This window comes from Parus major, chromosome 2 (genome assembly GCF_001522545.3).
Source record: "Parus major isolate Abel chromosome 2, Parus_major1.1, whole genome shotgun sequence".
NCBI classification, from domain to species: Eukaryota; Metazoa; Chordata; class Aves; order Passeriformes; family Paridae; genus Parus; species Parus major.
This window is the reverse complement of record NC_031769.1, coordinates 92,659,960-92,683,328: the sequence shown is the minus strand read 5'-3', so window position 1 is coordinate 92,683,328 and position 23,369 is coordinate 92,659,960. Positions and strand designations below refer to the sequence as shown.

The window sequence follows — 23,369 nt, the reverse complement described above, 5'->3', positions numbered from 1 at the left end:
CCCCACCACATTTGATGACCAGTTTAAAGGGAAAACAGGAAAGCTGTTGGACTGGCAACTCTTTCCTTTTCCCTTGCTGAACTCCAACACCAGATTAGCAGCCTGGCAGACAGTTACAGGTCTTCACCCATCCTCAACCTACGTGTTCTATCAAGCACTGCCAAGAAAGAGCCCTGACACTACACTGCAGCCTCGGGATACACGGTTTGGAAGAACGCAGAAGCTCGACCTTCTTAATTAGTTAATTCCCCAGAAGGAGTTCATTCCACGAACATCTGCTCTTCCAGGGAATGTCAAGCTTTGCTGGAAGAAGCAAAACCAGTAACAAATCCACAGTATTCATGGGACTGACATTTTTAAATAAAACTTGCATGGCAGTTACTTTAAAGGCCTTGTTATTTAAGCAGCTTCGTCACAACTCATCAGTCTGCGACTCCAGAGGAGAGCCACCATCACTGTGACATCAGTACTCTCCATGAGTATTTTGAGTATTTTTGAGTATGTGAAAAATCTGCAGGTTTGTATTTTGCAGGGAAGAAGTAGTAAAGGAGAGGCTAGTGTAGGTATACCTAAGAAAAAAAGAAAAATGCTAATAATCGCTGGATCGTTGCAGTCATTGAGTTCAAACTTCTTCCCATATTGAAAAGTATGACGATATTTTGGTTCTGATAGGAAATAACCAAATTTTCTTCAGTGCTTCCCTTGTGAGCCAAACAAGTCAGGAATAGAAATGTATGAGCCACTGCCCCAAGTCTCTAACAGTACTCTGAGGCGCATCAGACTGTGCTGAGCAGTGAAGCATCCCTGAAGCGCTGTAACTTCAGTTAGAACTTGTAATTCAGAAATCTCCCAGTGACCCCATTATCAGCGTAGCATAGAGAAAACAGGGCTGGCCTTGGTATATGAAGGCAATGACTATTCAGGGAGCTTTAATCAGAAGGAATTTAACTGAACAAACAGCCGTGGCTCCCAGAGAAAGGCCGAGTACTTTCAAAAATTGAAAGTAGCTGAGCGTATGCTCTAGAACAATAAGATAGAATTATTATACTAAAACCCTTTAATTAATGCATGCGACAGAAGCTGTGATTTTTAAACCCTAATCTCCCTGTCATTTCAGTTTTTAAGAAATAGTAAGAAGCACCCATCTGCTCAAGCTGCCACACGAGGCCCAAAGTTCTGTTCTCACACCAGTTTTGTGCCGGATGTCTCAATAAATTTACTGCTTATTTACATCAGCCAAAATGGAGAAGAAAGCTGCCGATCTCCTAAGTTTACCCTCGTGCTAAAACAAAATATATTTTCCTGTTACACACAGCATTCTTCCCCCTAAAAGCAGGGGTTTGTCTCCCCCTCCCCCCAAAAAAGAAAACCCATAGGGCATTTCTAAAACCCTGACAGATGTTTAATTACAGAGGCACTAGCAGGCATTATTTTGAGAAGCTCAAACACAGAACGACTGTATCTGACGACCAAATGGCTGAAGTGTCTGTTGTACCATTAGCGAAGCAAAAACTCTGCTAAATCCAGGTTTTGCTAATTCAAACCCCTAATAATTCATATATGCAAGCAAAAAGCTGCCAGTAGCAGAACACATCTGAATAACCATTAAATAGGAGGAATCTATGGTGCGATCTCATGACACCAGGGGTGTGTTAGGAAATACAGCAAACAGCAGTCAGAGCTATGTTGTGAAATATCAAACCCAACTCTTACTCTCAGCATCTGAGAACAAAGTACCTTTTGTAATGCAGGTTTCTCCCCCGTTCTGCATTTATTAATTCATTAACTTCATTCATTTAAATAGGTCCTTTAGTCACTGATGTAAATGAACAGGGAACTACAGTACGCCTGTGGGCTGTGTGGTAGGAAGAGAATAGAGATGGCACTGCCTTCTCCACTGTTATTTCCAGCTGTTTCTTACAAATTTCTCACTGATTGCCTGGAAGTTCTCACACTAGGTTCCAATTAAAAAACTTTGTTTGATTCAGACAGAAAATCCTAGTTAGGCCTATTTAAAAATTAAAAAAAAAAACAAACAATAATCCAGTCACACAGACCTTTGACTAAAATTTCTTGGCTATGCCTCTGAATGGAGTGGAATCTGCACCTTCTCTGCTGAGTCAAATTCAGTAGTGAATAATCTTCATCCTTTGTCCACCCTCAGAGCTGAGTGAGGCGTACGCGCCTTGCTGTGCTGTAGAATTGTGTACTGAGCACGCAGCAACATGAAATATTGTCCTAACAGATTTAAGCATGCCTCAAAGCACATTGTTCTGACAGCGCCTGGGTCTCCGTCATCACTCTCGTAACTATCAATGATTCTGGTTAATTTTACAATCACAAGAGGTACAAGCCTCCATCTGGTTAGTCTACATATTGCTGCAGAGTTGGAATCACACTGATCAACAAAATATGTTGGCTAGTAATGCTCTGTTAAGGTGGACTGGTGAGTGGAGAACAGTCCTACTTGCAGCTACACTGAAGACCCACAGCAAACAGAAGAGAGCAGAGCATGAGGATTGGTGTTCCCTGGGGAAAGGTGCCTGACACTCTAGGGCTGCTGGGGGAGGCCAGACAGATCAGGATTCAGGTGTGCCAGCAGGTCTGCTTGGTAACCTAACACACCAGGTACAGTCTCCTGAATGCCTGCAATGCATAAAGCAACAGCTTGCCACAGCTCTTTCCCTGGAATGAAGCTGAAGGGAACAGACTTCCTGGTTTAATGCCTTTAACTGAAGCAAACTTGAGACCACAGGTGGCAAAGTTTTCAAATGCTTCTTGTTCCTCTCTTGCTCAAACCCCAAGTACAACAGCACCCTCACCCACAAGGGAATTGTGGCATAGCTGCCACTACAGAGCAAGTCACCACCATCCCTGTCATCCCTCACTAAGAAGCCCTGGCTCATAGATCTCAGGGGGTGTCAATGCATGGATCCTGATGCCAAGAGTACCATCTATGCCAGCAGCCAAAACCAGACACCCACAGGATTTGTCAGCATGGGTGGAGAGGATGGAGATACCGTGGCAAGGCTGCTGTTTGTGTTGTTACAGCCCTTCCTCTACACAAAAGCCAGCTGGAAGTGTCACTTGGCTGGCATTGCATTTGCACCTGGGGTCCCCTTTCACCAGACCTACAGGGCTCAGGGTAACGCTGCTCTAAGCCTAACACACCTAACACCGACGACTCTGCTGGCAGAACCTGACACACCGAGTCCATCTAAGTCTCCTGTGAAACAGGTATTTCTTGCTTATCTTCCAATTCTGGGTTATATTTGAATGTTGTCACAAACTAGGACTCCCCTCCATCCCTTCCTGCCTTGCAGCACAGAAGCCAGTGTTGATTTCTCCCAAGTCTGACTCAATTGTTTTCTTACCTTCTAAACAGGCCCTTTTTATGAACTCCTGGTAAGCGGCATGCTTAAATGCAGAACTAAGTTTTTACAGATCTTTACCTACAGCTCTTCTCAAACAAATCTGGAGAAACACAAATTACTGTGCTTATATGTAATGTACTCCACAACCAAAAGAAATTAAAAATTCAAGAGCCTTTTCTCACTCTAGACTTCAGAAAACTTTTCTCCAGTGAGACCCTGAGTAAACTGATTTAAATGCTCTTAAAACTTCAGCTTATTCTTAATGTTAAATTTGCATCTGAGGCTCATCACAGCACAGTATGTGTAATGTAGGATTATACAATGGAACTCCCTTAGGCAGCAGTAAAGAAGCAAAACACCTCAACCCTTATATTGTTACAACTTTTTTTTTGCATTAACCTACAAGACAAACAGAAGCAGTCCATGAGCAAAGGTCAAGGAACACCTCTTTCTCTGCTTTTGTTGAAAACTCCCCTTCCCATAGCTCTACTCACTTCTACTCACCATCAGGCACAGCACAGCACATGTTTTATTTCAATCACCTAATACTATTCTAAATATGTACAAGAAGCCTGCTGTGATCCCACTGAAATCTTGGATGATACAACTAGTAACCTCAAAAGGAAGAGAATTAGTCCAAAGAACATAAATAGATAAAAACCAGTAAATTCAGAGCCTTTCCTAGCTCTGGACAGCTGGAGTTTTTAAAAATACAGTAGCTTCCATAGCCTAAGCAATGAAAAACAGGTTGCAGAACTCAGCAACAGGAATTAATAAAAATGACCAAGGTTCATCTGTAGTCTATCAATCACTGTATCGTTTACAGTTCGTATTACAGTAGAAAGGTATGAATGTTGTCAGTGTTATACACTGGCTACTCAGATCCATCATGAATAATTGATAGAGGTCATCCATCTGAGTCCCAGCCTATTAGTCAAAACTCTAAACCTGCTGTTCACCAACAGTAGAGCACTGCAGATGAAGGATAGAGGGGCACTTAAAGGGAACTATTTTCAATGATGCAAGCAGTTATAGGAGAATGCAGATGATCTGAAAACAAAAGCTGAATTTTTCTGAGACCTAAGACACTACTGTCTGTGAATCAGCAAAACAGCACTTGATGTATACCTGTTTTGTACAATTTATTGTCAAGAATAAAATCCATAAGGCAAATCTGAACTTGAGGTTTCAGTCTTAAATCTCTTAAAAGCCTGAGAAGCTTTAAGAGTGTTTGAGTTGAAGGCTGGGAAGTGCATTTGCCTCACACTCCCTTAGATATTTTCCACTGAGCATCTACTATGTCTCAACCTGATAAAGTGACTTTGAACTAAAATAAAAGAATAAAAATCTTTGTGTGATAGACCAAAGTTTTGATGTTACTTGTAAAATGAGTAAATAATAAACCAGGAATACATATAAATACCATATGAATACACTGGTTGTTTGAGGAACTAAGATTTGCAATATGACCTACACTGTATTAACCCTGAAACAGACATTACCCAAGTAACTTACCCCATGATGGTATTAATTCTAATGGCAGCAAATGGCAGCACACCTTTCAAATTTGGAGCAAGGTTAATACACCAAATAAGCATCTACTAACTACAAACAGTCCTACTAACTCTTGCCTTGTTTATTAACTTATAATTCACCGTGACTGACCTGAAGAATCACCATCACTAACCCTGACTCTCTCCGTCCATACTGCAGGGTGCAGAACAGATCATAATTTCATTTTAGATTTAAGGTCAAGCTCACTGAGCTGCCTTTGTATGGTTTGTAAGGGCAGAATAATCCTTTACAACAATGACGCCTGAGATATGGAATAGGATTGTCTACAAACAGCAGCCTCACTTTTTAATCCTTACAACAGCAGTTCAGCAGTGGCATTTGAAATAACCATGATATAGTTACATCCTGACAAGCAACACCTGAAATGCCTTCCCTATCTTTGCACATTCCAGGAATCAACAAAAAATGGACCATTTTTTCCAATAAATATGAGAGGCAGGTAGCCAAAATACAGCTTTCTCTGCAAATTTAGGGGTATCAGCCTACTTTTAATTCCCTTTGCTGAAATACAAGGCTCTGTCTAGACACCAGCCTTAAGGCACTCTCTTTGCATATAAGGCAGGTCAGGGTATACTGGAAGCATAAGGATTGTCAAAAAACCTGTTTGGGCTTTGGCAAAGTGGTAGTACATATTCTGTAGACAGCACAGTTCTTAGGCTTCTGTCTGACAGAAGCAAAAAAATGCTACAGTATTTTTGACAAACTCAAACTTTCCTTGCCAAAAGCCATCCACTCCCCAACTCAGCCTGTTAAGAAGCCTGAAGAAGACAAATCTCCACCTTTTCTCTCTCAGAGATAAATTTTGTTTCTTTTGACTGAGCTCTGGAGGCTGCATACTTCGGACTTGCAGCCTCCAAGATCAGTAATACCAGTCTTATACTTGACTTTTTTACAACCTGTCAGTCAACCTTTCCACCAACTCAGTGGAGCCACATTTTGACCAGAAACTAATTAACATCCTGCCTGAACACACCAGCAGAGCCTCTTCTCTCATGCTTCCTGTATGTAAACAATAAAACCCAATCCCACTCGCATCTTCACTTTAAAATATTTTTCTCACACCAAACTCTTGTTCAACAGCTTGTGTGTAGTGGTCAGGCTGTAGACATTTTGCACATGTACAGTCAGTGGTTGCTTTTTCCAGGCAAGTCTGGAATCTGAAATACTGGTTTGGAGACAGGGCAGTTGAAGAGACTGAATAGTTTCCACTAAGAAATTTACAGCTGAATTGGCTGAGCGGTTGGTATGGCGGCAGGGTGAGGTGAAAACAAGACAGAGGGAAACAGATTTGATAGCAAACAAGTAATTTATCACTCACTTAACTCTGTCACTTCCACATAATTCCTCAGCTAGTTAAAATGCCCATGTGATACTTGACATGGACAGGAAAATACAAACAGCAGCATTTAGTAAATCAGTTATTAAGATTAGTTTTGCCTTGCAACAGCAGAGCAAAATACAAGATTTTAAGCTCAAATGAACTTCATAATGTAGGAAAATAACTAACTGCACTTTAAAGAAAGCCTAGTAAAATTACTACACCATCAGAAGGGACTAATTTATTAATTATGTGATGATCATGTATTTCTGTTCTTTTTAGCTAGGCCTGGAGCTGAAATAGGAGCCTTATATGGAAAGAAGCTTTGATGACAGTCATTTACTTGGGAAAGCTTTTCCAGCCTTTTTGTTTCACACAAATTATTTGAATGCTTAAAGTATTGAAATAGTTTCATATCTAGGTATTAATAAAGAGATGTTGTCTTTTCCATCTTTCATATTTTTATTAAGCTTTTAGTTAAAATGTGGCTGCTGGCTTATAAGCAATTCAAAAATAATATATATACAAGCAGGCAGCCATTTTCACAGTCTGGCAAGTAACAGATTTCCATAAATAACAAAGAATACAGGGTCATGATATCAGCTGTTCAGAAATTTTAAAAAGTCAGATTGCTTCTATTTTTGCAGTAACTATTTGCTGGATTATTTTATTTATGGCTTGAAACAGAATCTAGAAATGTTTTCCCTGAACTTTAGACACTATTCTCCTGACTGACTGGCTTTCTCTCTGCTCTTTTTTCACTTCCATGCATCTGTGTCCAGTCTGAGGGCAGGGAATGGCACTGGCTCAGAGGCTGGGCCTGCAAAGGTCTGTGAACATCTGAATATGCTCCTCATACATTTGTACGCCCAGACTGAGCAGATATTGGGTTATTTGCTCACATAGGTGGTCAGCTGCCCCGTTACCTGACTCTTGAGATGCAGCATTAATTGCACTCTACATCAGTTTTAGGTAATTAGACACAGCTGTAAGCTTGAAAATGATAACATGCAGTGGGAAATCCTTCTGGAAGATTTTGGTCATTAACACTTTCACAGCTCTCAGATATACCATTATCTACTCCTTAATTCTCTGTTTTGATCCCTGTTTAAACTTTTCTTTTATTTTTCCCTTGGGGACTTTGCCAAGCTTTCCACTTGAAAATGATTCTGTGACACTGTGACCCTGCCTCCTTCTAATAGAAAAAAATCATATATGTAATTCTGTGAAAATTTAAGCCATGTCCTTAAAAGATACAAGGAAAAAGAGAAAAAAAATATTTTTTAACCAACAGAAGCTGATAAACTACTGCATTTTTTTTTTCTTTTTTAAATTACATGAAATAATGCATTTCACATACTTCTTCCTCCCTAGAAAAGCTGACCATTTTTCTAGAAAGACAGGAAGCTCCCTCTCTGGGGAAAAAAACCTCTAAAAACAACAAACACCAAAATTGTCTTGGATCTGCTCAATTAATTGTCTTCCACAAACACAGGTTACAAGCCCTGTTAGTTTAGAACCAGATTTTGACAATCTCATTACCTCATGATTTAGGTAAATAAAAAAAAAAAAAGAAAAAAAAAGAAAAAAAAAAATCTATGCTACAGTTATTCACCAAAATTATGAGACTTTTCTTGTTATTGCTTATCTGAAAATATAAACAAATTGGGTCTCAGACATCTTGAAAAAATAGCTTGTTTCATTTTGCTGTATTAGGGGGGCACAAATAAAGAGGGAAGAGATTACACTGCTGATTGTGAAAGCATGAAAATTCAACGGGCACAAAGGCATACAAAGAAATAAATACAGCAAAAACAAATACGGCAGAATAAAATTAAACGGGTTCATCCAGTCTGACTGCATATCTGGCATCCCAGAACCAGAGTACAGTATTAGTTAAAGACAATGATCAAGCAATTTCTTCTTTGGTTTCAGGAGTCCAGAGAGAAGAACACTGTAGGAAGAGCAGTGACAACATAGTAACCCCAGAAATTAGAGAAGTGTGTATCACTTTAATTTTGATTCATGAGCCAGGATTTCTTTTCTTCCTTTTTTTCCCCTAACTGCCACTAACTGTACTTGTGGTGTTCTGCCTCAAAGGAGCACCAAGCTACTGGGGGATTTCCTAAGTGGGATTACCCGTGTTTCTTCAGTTCCTGCTGGCTGCCTACAGTTGCACCTGTGACAACTTAACCAAGTTGGCTGTCAACGACCTGCAACCAAACATGAGGATTTAAGCTCTCTCAGAAACAGAGCACATGGATGAAATGTAACCTCAGGGTGGGATTTCTTCCTTTGGCTGAAATCAGTAAGGACTTCCAAGTCCTAAGAAAGAACAGAAAATCTAAGCTCGCCTAAAAACTTCCGTTTTTTTGTCAGGAGTCTTGTTTTTTCCATTCAGCTTTTGCTGAGGTGTAGTTACAGTGCAGAATATAATTAACTCTTGAGTAAGAGAGGAATGGGAAAACTGTTTCCCCTCTCTTCTCAGGAAAAGCCTTTTGGGGTGGGAGGGTGAGCATCAAAACAGAACAGCACCGAAGCTTAAAGTAAAGAGAGGCACAATTAAGCTTTCATAAACATCTGTATCGCATTTACACATGCCCTCACTTCCAGGGAAGCGACAGACATCAAAACTAATGGAGAACATCCCGACTCTCCAAATGCAGGAAGAATGCTGCAGCTTTCCCAGCCATGCTCTTGGCACTGTAAAACAAGAGATCAGCAAAGGAGTCTATTTTTTATTGCTTTTATTACTGGTTTTGGCCAGGTAGTGTCACGAAGTTCTTAAACAGAGTTATCCTACTGCACTACAACAATTATGTACACCAGGACTACTGGAAAACAATAGCTGCAGAATAAGCCTCATCATCCTCTGTATGTTATACACAGTAGTTGGTTTCAGGGTCAACACTGTGATGCTGCAACGAGGGCTGTAGCTTAAGGGTAAAGAATAAACAGCAGGAGTTAATGGAAGTTCTGTTAATATATAAATGCCCCCCAAAATGGAAGAAAGGCAGAAAATAAAATATTCTGCATAAACAAAACTGATTATGAATCCTACATACAACCTTAGCTCTCAACAAGCTGTTAATTCCATTAAAGAAACAGAGGAAGTACTTTCAAGCCACCGTAACAAGAAAGCAGCACATTAAGATTTTGAAGCTAGTTTGACAAACATTGTGCTTGCCACGGGTGCCAATTTATTTGTGTGAAAAATACAGGCAAAAAAATGTGTCTGAAATTACAATATTATTCACAAAATACCATTACTAGGGTATAGGCAACTTTTTTCAAAACACCATGTGTGATTGCTCCACTGAATCTAAACATCTGGGGCAAGTTATCCATCTGGCTTTAGTGCCTTTGAAATTACATGCTACATTTAAGCTAAGAGGTCCAGTCACACCACTTTTAAGTAATCATGTTTTCATAGTCCAGCAATTTATCATTTTCAATCTTTCATTCAATAACACTTTTGATAAAAATATATTTCATTCTTTTCCCCACACACGGGGAAAAGCGGAACAGAGATAGAGGTACAAATGTTTTCTTTCTAAGTATTTCTCCAAATATAACAATTATCTCCTGCCACAGCACTCAGATAAAAAGGTACAAAGGAACATCATTATCCTTGTGATTTGCAAGGTGAGACATTAAGAAATACAACATACCAAACTGGAATCCCTCATTAGTATATCTCCCTATCACTCCTCCATCTCTTTTCCATTTCTACTGTTCTCAGGACCTGAAAGAAACTTTACCTGCTTTTCTTTCACCCTCTCTGCTGCTGCACACAGCTTGAGACCCTGGGACTGCTCACGCAGGGCTGCAGCAGAGGCACTGTGTGACCTCCTGCCCCAATTCACTCCCACCTCCTAAGGTGAGGCAGGATGACACTGAGCACCTTCTTCTTTGATGCTACACTTTTTCTCCGTGGTCACTTATTTCCTTCCTTTCAACAGTACTCTGTTCCCAAATGCCAGCTGTGACCACATAGGATGAACTCCCACAGTGTGCCAACCTCCCTGGCACATGCTGCTCCAAGCCTTGGCTACCCTCATGGATAAGGGGATAGTAAGCCAATTAGTAAGCCAACACTGTGACACCGTTTATGCAAACACAGCATGCTTTTACCTACAGCTTACTCCCTTGTGACAGTGCTTTTACTTTTTTCCAAGGCTGCTCCTAAGGCTCCCTCCCCCACTCCTACATAAACCACCTATGGTTTGCAGCTGACAAGAGCCTGAAATCCAGACCCTTCAAGACAAATTCCTCTATCGCTTTCTTCAAGCTCACAAACACGTGATGGTTGCATCGAAGGACAGTACCCCCAGCTAGGTCCCATCCATCACCCAGCTCTCAGCTGCACCAGCCTGAGCGCCCGGTTTGCCCACAACAACACTGGGATACATCATGAAATGGCACTTTGGCTCACTCCCAGCTGGGACCCTCAGCAGAAATAATACAGACTGGTTATCCTACAGAGTATACGCTGTGAGGTAATCTTGACACCACGAATCCAATCAAACACGTGCACGTCAGAAAGCAAATCCACAGACAGGGCAGTTACTGCAGAAAACCACATTGCTGGCTTGTGCTTTAGCACAGCTCCCACTGCCCACTATGACAGGCATCTCTGGAGAGCTGTCAGCAGCAGAGGTCTGCTTGGAACTATCAATGAGAGAAGAAGCTGTTTAGATCATTTGGATGCACCTCCAATAGTAACGCATCATTTTTTTACCATTTAGATCTATTTATCTCTACTTGTTATATAATTCACACGGTTTCTGAATTTTTGTCTTTCCTTTCTCAAACTTTTTTTTGCTTGATGGACTTTTTAATTACATTATGATTTTGGCCCTTTCCAACTTTCCTTTCCTCCCTAGGTATCAGGTTTCTTTCCTTTTGGCTTCTAAAGACCTCAGAGAAAGTTGCAAAACTGGAATTTGAGTAAATACTTTATGAAGAGTACTTTACATGATGTCTTGGTTGAGTGAAGTCAGTATTTCAACTTACTGAATATATTCTAAGATACTTTTTTTTTTTTTTAACACAATCTTGCTCTAATAGAATTGACCAAGAAAGGTCAGTATAGCATAAAATCTTACTTGGCACATAAAAACTTCATTATGAATTAATAGCACTTTATTTCCATTATAAGCCTTAGTATTAGACATTTGCATGCTGATAACACCTAAGATAAAAAATCCTAATAACTTTCAAAATGATACTATGTTTGAATTATAACTGATGTGTCAAGTCTGTGTGTATTAAACTTCAAAAAGCACAACACTCCCTACTTCCACACAAATAATAGCATTGAGGCTTCCTTGTCAAATATATTTAGCATTACGGTAGCAAGTAAGTGATCCTCACTTATGTGCACCCATTTTGTTGTCCCAGAACAATCCAAGTAAAGGTTAATTTTTTCCTGTTACAACTTCACTTGTCATTCTGTGTTTGGCTATTTTTGAGGCTTCTCCAGGCTTCAGCAGTACTTAAGGTTAAGACATTCCTGGGAAATTGCTGTGAATGTGGATACAGACATGTGCAAGGACAAGAAACTTCTGCAAAGTATTATAAGGGGTTTAGGATTAATATGTTCCATGTGCAGTGTAAACTGTACTTCCTGAATTCTCTTTTAAGGGAAGAGACAGATCCGTTTGCTTTGTTATCTAGTAAAAAAAAAAGGTTTTACTACCTACTGAATAAAGGCCAAATCACGGAAAACTGATCATACCCCTGTTTCAATAGTGCTACACACCTACCAAAACATGCAGAAGGCAACAAGGAAACACAGCATCTGCTCCACTACCTTGGGGTACAGCAGGCATAGAAGAAATGAAGTCTTTTATATCCCATTATCATCCTGAGTCATTGCATCCAGTCTTTCATAATCATGACACTGGTGAAAGACCTCTACTGTCAAAACACCCAGAAAATGTTCCACAGAAAGAGAGAGGTGAGGGAAAAATAAAAAAAAAAAGGCCCTTTAGACCTGAGGTTCACATTTCCCAAAGAACCCATCTATTTCCCTTGTGGTTATGCTTTTTCCCCCCTGTCAAATATTTAGGTTCTGCTGACAACAGCTTGCCTCAAATACTATTTAAGCAATAAGACATCACAAGACATATGCTACCCTAAGATAACACACACCTCTGAAGTGCTGTTAGGTGTAGCTGATGCCTTCAACTGCCTGATGAATTTGTTATCTCAAAGAAACACAAGGTCTGGGAGTACCTTATATTACAAACTAACCCTACATTTAGTCTTTAAAAAAATAAAAAAATCTGTGATTTTGCATCCTTCAAAAAAAAATTAAAAAGTAAAAAAAAAAAAAGAAAGAAGATCTGACTTGGAGTAAATCCTAACTTCTGTCTCCCAAACACAACTAAACTTTTTAGCTTTATACCTGTTATATGACAAAAACAATAATTTTAATGGGTATTTGTATTTCTGTTATTTGAAGTAACAGAGATAATGAAGTAATAACTGAGGTTTGAGACTACCAATCTGCAAAACAAAGTCCTGAAAGCAGGAGGGCAGATCTTCCCCCATGGGTCCTGTACAAGGATGAGTATCTCATGCTCTAAATCCATGTTAAGTAAGCACCCGTATCGAAGTTACAATGATCATCAACTGAGCGAGTACTTTTGTCTTTCACATGGACACTTTCTCAATAGAGATTCTGCACTTTAAAAGGATGAAGGGTTGGATTTTTGCCCCCAGCATTGCTAAAGCATAACTGAATCCATCAACAGAGTATCCACAAAAGACAACTCTGAGACTTACTCCTCCCCTAGCCTTATTCCCTGTAAAGTTTGCATGCTACGGTACATTTCAGGATATGCAATTTACACTGGCATTGATTACAGAAAAGAAAGATTTCCCTATTCTTCTCTAATCTCAAGCCATTAGGTGCCAAGTGGTTCAACAAAGCAGTTAACAATGATTCCAATCTGACTGCTCCTATGCTTAAAATCAAGCCAGCAGTTATAACTGCTGCTGTATCAGGGCCAAAGTATTCTGCAATTTTCCAGTTCAAACCCATGCTGTCTATAAACAAGAAAAACAAATTCACCATGAAAGTAAGTTCCCTACACATTTACAAATCCATTCAGGCATTGAAAATAATGTCTGTCTGTCTGTTACAAAATACAGGACAGCAGCAATCACGCACCAAGTACAAGGATCTGAAAGCCTCATTCGGGGCCTAAGGCACTGAAAATTATAACGCAAAACTCAAAAGTTTTCCTCCACAGTTTCAATAAAATTCACTATATGCTTTTCATGTCTAAAAAATACAGGCTTGCTGACAATCAATCTTGTAGGCAATCAAAAGAAAACTGAGAGTAAGAAAAGCCATCGATGTTCCCATCATAAAGGGTTCCCTTAACTGCAGCAAAGTTGCTCTTGATGTTTACTGGTACGACTGGTACCACAGTCAGACTCTTTCACAGTCAAGTAATCCTCCAGTGCCTGAATGAGACTACTGGGTTAAAACGTAATAAAGTGAAGTCAAGTGAGACCTAGTAAAACTTGTATTTGTAAAACACACCCGCGCTAAACAAATTATCTACCAATGCTAGGCTCAACCACACATTACTTTTATACCCTGTGCAGCTCTGGGACTCCCCCACATTTCAGCTCCCGCAGGACTCAGCCCACCCCATCCACTGTGAGTGCCTAATGCCCTAAAAAAGAACACCTGACTCGCAATGGAGGGCAAATGGAACCATAATGTTAAGAACAGCAAAAAGATTTAACATTAAAGACATTTATACAAGCCCCTCGTTAGCAGTCATTTACAGATCAGTGGAATCCCACTAAGCATGGTCATGGAACTACCACATTAAAATGCTACCATCACAATTTTCACTGCCTGTAAAGGCAGTCCTCGCTCACTGATCAGGAACTACTTGAAAACAAAAGCACTACACAATGTGATCTTTTGACTATAAATGTCACAAAGCAGTATTTGCAACACTACAGTTTGATGTAATAGAAACATCCAGTACAAAGAATTACCAGAGATGCTAAATTGACTTTTACAAGGCAGCAAGGCCAAGGCAGGTGTCAAGAATTGAGGAGTTTGTTGAAACTGAGGTTCTATACAGATGTGTTTCCAAGTGCATATATGCAGACACTTACCATATTTACAGAAGAGCTAAAAGCCTAGTATGAACACTGGAAGTCCCATGCAACTGACTTAAACATAAAGGGGTATTTCTGAATGCACAAAGTGAAACCAAGATGGCCAATAGCTTTCCACACTCTAGGAAATTTATTTTTTTTTAAATACTAGCATATGGTAAGTGTGGAATGCTGACTGACAGCTCAGGAAGGACTATACAAAGACAAAACAAAACAAGCAATCCTTTGAAGCAGCTCCTGGGACAACATTTCCAAAAACAGTGAAAGCAGTAGTATGAAGAAATCATCTTGGGCAAAGCTTATCCTCCTATCACCTACCTTTAAGAAACCACACTCACTTCCCTTGCTTCTTAAGAGATAAAATGAAGGCTGGGTAAACCTATCTCTCTCTTAGCATCTTGCACAATTTTTCTTCCAAGCTGAGATGTGTTTTGGTTGCTCGTATTACAGAAGTACAGCTACAATGAACTCCCTAAATAATACTTCTATCTCACTGTGTCACTTGTTATTGCATATGGTAACCTGAAAATAAAGGAACACTAACAATCAAAGCTAAATACAGCAGAAGTATCTTTGATATGCACAAAGTTCTTCTGCACTTAACACCATCACTGAATTTTTCACAAGGAGTAAAAGTAGTGTTACAGTTAGTCTAATAACTTCAAAACACTGCATAAGGAATTGTCTCTGAGCAACAATAAAGGCAACCTCTGTCATGAGAAGTCATTAATCTACTCAAGTATCCTAAGCTCAGCGAGCAATCCTTAACTCTGACTTGAGCAGACTGTGTTATCTGTTCCTCAGCACCACGCCCCATTTTAAGAGGAACTTGAACTGATGTTTAATGCTCTTTCTGGCCACTCATCTTACATGGGACCGAGTAAAATAGACCTTGGTAATGCAGAGCAAAGCATGGTGATCAGGAACACAGTGGAATTTATCCAAGATTCCTGCAGGGCAATTGTTGCATGTTCCTTAGTCAGTATGATGTCAGGTTAATGGATAGCATTAAAGGGTACAGGCTGCTTTATACCAAAGCATTGCTGCCCTGTTCCAATCAAACACTTCCTGCATTTGGGTTTCTTGAAGCATAGCTCCCACCATCAGCCTAAAATACAGAAGGGGCAAGCAACTTCATGTGTGCGAGGTGCACCTGCCAAGGGAGGTTTTAATCACCTTTTAGATGTCCCAGAGTTCCACTGATATCACCAAAGTTAAGAATCCAAAGAATTAGTTTAAGTTGCAAAGCTGAAAGGGTTTTATATTCCAACAACCACCCCTCAGCAATGCCCAGATTAACTGGTGTAATCACAGCATAACACTCTTATCTTCACAGTTCTGAGACACTGTTCCTTCTTGAAACTGCCTTATTTCCTGGAAGCCTGGGGCAATCGTTAACAATTGTCCAGCACTGAAACATTCTACCATTTGTTATATGCTCCTTCAGCAAACTAAACATGCTAAACAACAAACATACTTAAAGACTGCACATATAGAACAAGACATCATTTGGTGTAAAATGTTCCAAGAGCACTGACTTTAGCAGCACGATACTGTGGGATTTACAGTGAGAGTCTGGCATGTGAAGCATCTGAAGTGTAATTAATCAAGATATATCGTAAAAATGTTTGATTTTTAACATGGTGGAGAGACCTCCCCTTGCACACAGAGGAACACTTTTTCATGTAAGAACAATGAAGTCCTGGTACTGGATAGTGGCAGTGTTCCATACACTCATGCTGGCACCAGAAAACATCTACTAGAACTAGCTCTGTTCTCTGGAATTACTATACATTTTTATTTTTCTAATTTCACTTGGTTAGCTGTTTTATTCTTAATGTTGCTTTCCTCCCACAAATTACTGCCCTGCTGCTTTACTAAAATATTAATGCAACTCTAAACCACTTTTACTTTTGAATTATTTTACGTCAAAAGACTTCTGAAAATATTAACTTTTCAATAAAGTTCCAGCTCTTGGACTTGTTATAATTGATATCTGAGCAAAACAAAGTCCAAATTTATGCTTTATAAAGTTCCCCTACTCTTCTTCCACAGGACCTGCTAATGTTATGTTTCTATTCCACAGGACCTGCTAATGTTATGTTTCTATCCAAGTATTCCAGTTTATATATAGCATTTTCATATAACAGGCCTGGGATAAATGGTATGTGTTACATCCCCAAGACTGTATAACCTGCAAACAGTTCACAGGCAGTCATCTTTTCTTCAGTTTACTAAAAAAAGATCCTAAATCAGTCTCTGGCCGTGCTCTTCTAAGGGTTTTTAAAATGTAACAAACACGAAGGAAGAGGTTCAGACCTTCTGGTTTTCACATGGAAATCCTCTTGGAGTCACCCACCTGAGCACAGCACACCCTGAGCCTTTACAGCCTCAATGCAAGTCACCCAGCATGCTGGCACTGCCTTGAAGGGTCTGAAGTCCACTGCCACTGCACACCTCTCCTCAGCCCCCTATCCCCCTTGAAACCTCATCATGGGGCTCAGCTCCCTTCACTGAGATCCTGCTTCTCTCCGCCTTCCCCCATTCTCTTTTCTCTCCAGTCTGCACCTCACTCCCACCACATCCCGCTCCTTCATGGTGCTCATGTTCTAAGCAGGTCCCACCACACCACCAGTGATCCCTGATGTAAACCAAACACAGCCACACAGCACTGTTTTGTATTCACTGTTTGAGTTGTTTTATATTCTGCAGTCCTGTGTCCACCTCAGTCAGGCCATGAGCTTCCTGGGCTGAGAGCAGTATTGATATAGGGCCCAGTACCAGAGTCCTCACTCACAGTCAGTCCCTTCCTGCAGTGGCCAGTGTAGTAGAAACAAGTGTCCAAGACAAGAGAATCAGTCTCTACTTAAAGCATTTCAAAAAAATCAGATGAGTCCAACAGAAGGGCAAAAAAGACTAAGAGAAGGGAGAGCAGAGGCAGGAGATAAAGGAAAAAATAGGAATGTCTATTCTAAATTAGAATAGACAAGACTGTTTTCACTGGAAGCAGCATTCCAAGGTGATACATCCTCTCCTTTCCATGATGTTCTTCCCTGACACTGACATGCTAGAAGCAGCATTCCTCTCCTTTATTCCTAGATAACTCTCCTTTTCTTTTTTCTTTTCTTTGTTTTCCCCTCCTAGATTAAATTTTAACATTTACTTTGACCCCAGACTGACACTTACATGCAAGAAGAAGTATCACCTTTATAGCACTTCCTCACTGGATGGGCTATCTCAGGTCTGTGCTTTTACTACATACTTGCCAAGTATCAAGAGGCATTTAAATTCTTTTCGCTTATTTTCCTCATCTTTCCACCTGCCAACAGCAGCCACAGTCTCAAAAATTGTTCTTCCTTCTTCATTTCAGGACGGACCTAGAGCCTAATGTAACAAACCTGAACACCTTCACCGCTAAAACCACCATGGAAATTAAGGGGCTCATGCCTTAAAAATACTAACCACCACATTACTTTGATATATCTAAAACTACATTTTAGGTGAGAGGCTGGAAGATTATAAAAATAGTGTTTTCCTTTCACTTTTATCAACACATATATAATTCCTCTCTACTCTCTCAGTCATATCTTTGGGGTTCTTTTCAGGGAAAAATGAAAATCATGAAAAAAAAAAACCAACCTCAATTTGGGGAAGAGGTGAGCAACAACCTACAGATGGTTCACACAACTTTGGATGCAGCTCAGTGGACATTCAGGTACAGTTTGGCAAGTGGCTTGAATAATAAATAAAAATGAAGAATCATCTGGGGCAGGAACACCTCAAAAATATTCAAAATCTGGTCTCAACAAAGCAAACGTGCTCTGAGCCACCTCTTCCCACATGGCTGCCACACAAAGCACAAATACTTCACGCATGAGCTCTGCATGACAGGTATCATACAGTACAGTAAGTGTAACTCTGGAAAACTTGTTTTCACCCTCCCTCCAACCAGATGAAGTACACTTTGTAGTCAGCCAGTTTACCCCCGGCAGCTGATAAACTGGGTCTGCAACACTACACCCTGGTGCCTGAGAAATCATGATGTTACTCGACATGTTAAGAACAAAGGCGTGCCTGCCCTGCAGGCTCTCAACCCCAATTCTTGCTCTTCTCCCAGCGAGCCCTGCCAATACTTCCCTGCTCCTGCCACCCTCAGCCCCCATACCTAAGTGTCCATAGAGGTGCCCTGCCAGCTTCCCTGCTGCAAGACACCGTGTGTCAACAGCACTCCTCAGATTATGAAGAATTAAATGCACAAAGAAATACTTTCAGCTGAGTCAAGGCCACAACATTCAATACTCGGCAATCTCAAGGCCCTTTTCTGACACAGGATAACATAGTAATGCGTCAAAAGGGGAAAGAAAGAGTAAAGATAGGAAAGTGAAAAAAAAAACCCCAACGGATATTGTATAACCTTATGAGTAGCACGAGATTTTCCTGATTACAGCCTAAGTAAAAAAAGTGCTGTAGAAATAATTTCAGGAACAGGAACTGAAAGCCCTGTTTGTCTGCCTCCACTGGAGAGGAAGCCTGTCCATGAGGCTGGAGCTCAATTCTTGCTGGAAAATCTTCACCTGGAAGAGTAACTAAAAAAAAGCTGCAGCAAAGGATAGCAAACTAGAGCAGTTCTAGGACAAAATGTGCTTCAAGGCCATACCAGAACACCTCATTTTTGCAGGCACATAAATGAGGGAAGAATCTGGCCAATATTCCATACACCTTAAGATAACGTTCATAGGGGAAAGGGAAACAAAACCTTCTTGAGTTACAACAGAATCTGCAAAAGAGTAAAATTAATCCTACAGCTTGCTGAACAACAGGAGGACTCCAGTTCCTTAGTACACAATACCAGGGCACTGCCAATAAACCTGCATACCAAAAAAAGACAACTGGGAAACTTTAGTCTTGAAAATTTACCTATGAAAACTCCTTTTAAACACAACAAAACAAGCAAAAAAACCCTTAAACTTTCTTTCAAATTAAAAAAAAAAATCTATCACTTGTAAAAAATGTTCCCTTCATTGAGAAAGTGATTTGAGTTAAATAACCTCTACTAATATGCAACATTTCTCTTGCACTGGAACGTTTCTCATTAGCCAATTAAATACTTGATTAGCTCTTCAGCTGTGATGTTAGCAAATATAAAATGCAGCAGCCACCCTCCCAGCCCATCATGGCAAATACATCCCTTTTCCAAAATGTGCCTTTATTCAGGCCCATCAATTTGCTGCTTCTTTACAGTTAAAGCAAAGTACCAAAGAAGTGAGTCCACAAAGAAGTGAGTCTGCAAAGAAGTGAGTTTCCAGCTGCTGACATCAGTTAAGCCAGTAACTTTAATTCCTACAAGAGCAAAGTGCTGCGTGACTCTAACTCTCCCCTTTCACTCCTGCAACAAAGGCTCAAAGCCCGAGCCAAGGCAAGAAGCAGAACAGGCAAAGATACGAAACAACTCTTCTTGTTAGAAATAAAACAGGGAAAGCATGTAAGAACAGTTTTCCTATTTGAACCTCATGTGAAGAAGTGTTGTGGTGTTTTCAGCCCATCTCCAGAGGGATGGTTTTCCATCACAGCGGTTCTATCACAGCATTGTACATTACACTGCTGAAACGTGGCAGCCCCATTTAACTCTAGACAAAGCTGCAGTTTTATCACCACACCTTGTGTCAGCTGGGCCCAAGTGCTTCAGGTGGCAGCTGATGGACTTGCACACAAAGTGGGCATGTACCCATAAAGAAATTCAAGTGTTCAAGAATCAAACAGAAGATGGGAAAGCCAAATTCTCCTTCTTTTAAACACGCAGTAATCATACTGCAAGTATTTAAGAATCTGTAAAAATCTAGCTTGTCACTAGACTTTTTGGAGCTGAAGAAGTGAAAAAGCATAAAAAAATTGGTGTTCTTGGATCAATTTGAATATATCCAACACTGCTTCAAAAATTTATGAAAAACACGTAGCAATTCACAATTCTGGAAAATGTTGCTTTGTTGCTGTGGGGTCTGAAGCCAGGAGAAAAGGCAACGTTATATAATATGCTGAAAGAGCAAGGTAATTGAATAAACCCACTCTCTTCCACAATGGTGAAGATTACTTCATCCACGATGGTCTTGAAAATGAGTTTAACTCTATAGATAACTATGTTCTTCACAACAAAAGGAATGAAAATGAGAGGAAACCGTTTTTGTTCACTAAACAGAAAACAAACAAAAAACAGCAGAAGGACTAGTAAGGAAAGAATGGTTAATCTCACATTTCTAAAAGGGTATTACAAACAAAGCATGGTGAACAACAAAAATAAAGGATTTAAAAAAAAGAGATACGAAAGTGCTTAATGGTGTTCTTTTAAATATTTACTTTGCTGCTATTTGGAGAATAATTTGTTCCATTTAGTAGCATTGGGCTCAAAGGACCGCTTTAATCCAGAGAGATTAATTATAGCCTTTGGAGTTATAAACACAATTTGGGAAGTGAAGCGGAGAAGAGGAGAGAGACTCCTCTCACGCTGGCGCTTAACAAGTTGTATGTGCTTTGGGGCTATGCTATGCAGGCTACACCTGTACACTGCAGGCCTAACACTGCACAGGACACCCATAAATTGAGGAAAAACAGCCCCCAAGATATCCAGGGAAAAGACTACCCTAACTACAGTGTTGCTATAGGCAACTAGAATACTTCTCAGGTGTCCTTCATCAAAATACAAGTTCACCAGCCCATTACAAAAATGTCATCTCGCTTTTATTACCTGCACCAGAAACGAGTTGCCACAATGAGACAAGCAGCTGGCACAGGACCTGTAAAACCTCTCACATGATGTCACGTGTTTCTCCCTCTGGTCATCACCGTGTCCCAGACCAGGAGACACAGGGACCAGCAACAATTACTACGGAAAAACTGTGAGCGATCTTACCTAGCAAGGGGTTGGCTGCTCCCTCCTCCGAGCTTTCCTCAGCCCCCTCCTCTCCCAAGCCAGAGGTGGCCGAGTCCTCCAGGGCGGATGCAGAGCCAGGGGTGCTGGGCCCGCTGACGGACCCCGAGTCCCCTTCCTCACTGCTGGAGCCGTAGCGGTCCGGCTGGGCGGCTGTCCCGCCCTCGCTGCAGCTCCTCCGCTCCTTGCGGTGCACCCGCGAGTGCAGCACCATTTGGTGGTAGGTGCGGAAGATCTTGCCGCACTCAAAGCACTCGGTGGACTTGTTCTGCGCGGCCCGCCGGCTCTGCCGCGAGGCAGGGCGATAGTCCAGATCCCCCGGGGCAGGCGGGCAGCTCTCCCCCGCTGGGACACTGCCAGTTTTCTCCAGGCGCCCACCGGTGCAGCTCTTCTTCTTGGGGTTGCTGGGCGAGTCCTGGTCTCGCTTGCGCTTCTCCTGGTTGACAAGGATATACTCCCTCTTATCCTTGTCGTAAGTCACGTCTGCATCTGCCAGGGCCTCATCCCATCCCACATACTTCACATACTCTGAGGGCTCTACTACTTTTCCTTTGGTGGCCAGCTGCCAAGCTTGGTAGCTACTGACCGGATCCAGCTCAGCTACTCTTTTCCCAGGCTGTCCTCTCGTAACTCTATCCAGCCCTACAGATGGCCGTAGATTGAGACACTGCAAGAAAAACTGCTTGGTTACCGAGGAGCTCAGGCTCCCATCAGTCAAGCCCTCAGCTTTATCCCCGGTGCTGCCCGGCTGCACACGATAGTGAACAGCATTATGCACTCTCAGGCTTTCCATATTTGTAAACAGATTTCCACACTTGGTGCAAACTTCATATAGAGATAGGCCTGTCACAATTGTCTCCTCTTGTATCACGTCATTGATAGTGGCAATCAGTTCCAAATCATTTTTTGGTTTGTTTTTGCTCCCAGACCTGGGGCCATGAGACTTCATATGGTTTTTGAGAAACCAGGGCTCTTTGAATCTCCTGCCACAAATATGGCACCCGTGATCGAATGACCCCCTGTGCTTTTTCATGTGAGCTTTCAGGAACCAGGTTTGACTAAAGGTCTGACCACAGACTTCACACGGGAACTCGCCTGCATTCAGCTCGCTCTTGCAGTTCTCGGTGTAGGTCTCCCCATTGGGGACCTGAGCTGTTATATGGTCTTTCTCGATGTGGTTTAACAGCGTCTCCTCCCTCAGGGTCATGTAACTGCACAACCTGCACTTGAACGGTTTGTGGACCTGGTGCAGGTGCTGCTCCAGGTCCTTCTTCCTTTCAAATTTGTTTTTGCAGAAGTTGCACTGGTAAGAGGTCAGCTTGCCATCCTCCTCAGCTGGTGCCATCTCTGTGACCTCCTTCTTGCTGCTTCTCAACAAGATCTTGCTGCTATCGACCTGAGCAGTACCGTTCAAGATCTTGTTGCAGGCAGATGTGCTTTTAGTGGGGCTGGTGCACCCACCAAGGCCCTCTGAAACACCCATCTCCCCCAGCTGCGCCTCTCCCATCTCTGCCTCGTGCCCCTGACTTAAAGTGCCTGTCCTGTGACTGCGGATGTGAATCTTCAGGTTGCCCTTTTGGGAAGCTCTGTGATCGCAGTAAGGGCATTTGTAGGGCTTCTCACCTGTGTGTTTCCTCATGTGCTGCGACAGGGAGCTCTGAAAAGGGAAACTTTTACCGCAGATGCAACAGCTGTGGCACATGGTCTTGTCAGCATCCATGTCGTTCTTGCTTAGCTTGCCAGGGCTGGAGGATCTCCGTAACTCCATTTCTGCCTCTCTGCTACGATCCATCTGTATTACTGCAACAGTGGGTAAGCAGGGCAGGAGGACAAAAGCATGTCCGGCAGCAGAGGAGGGCTGGACCGCGTTCTCAATCATACGGTTCTGCAGAGAGGTGTTTTATTGCTTCATTCTCAGGGTAGAGTTTCTCCTTTCAGCTGCTCCGCAGAGTCCACAGCTCCGATTTATTTCTGTGTGCTCTGTAAGCGGATGGCATAGATCACCTGAAACGAGAACGAAATCATA

General features: G+C 41.4%; 1 protein-coding gene across 3 annotated transcripts in view; it reads right to left on the bottom strand.

The window, feature by feature from the left end:
* ZNF516 (zinc finger protein 516) overlaps positions 1-23,369 on the bottom strand; it is a 100,720-nt gene that overhangs the window by 35,176 nt on the left and 42,175 nt on the right. For all 3 annotated transcript variants that reach the window (XM_015617195.3, XM_015617193.3, XM_015617197.2), the window contains exon 2: positions 21,326-23,347. In XM_015617195.3, coding sequence (XP_015472681.1) covers positions 21,326-23,222 — 1,897 coding nt within the window. In that variant the 5' untranslated portion in view covers positions 23,223-23,347. The remainder of the gene's footprint in view (positions 1-21,325; positions 23,348-23,369) is intronic.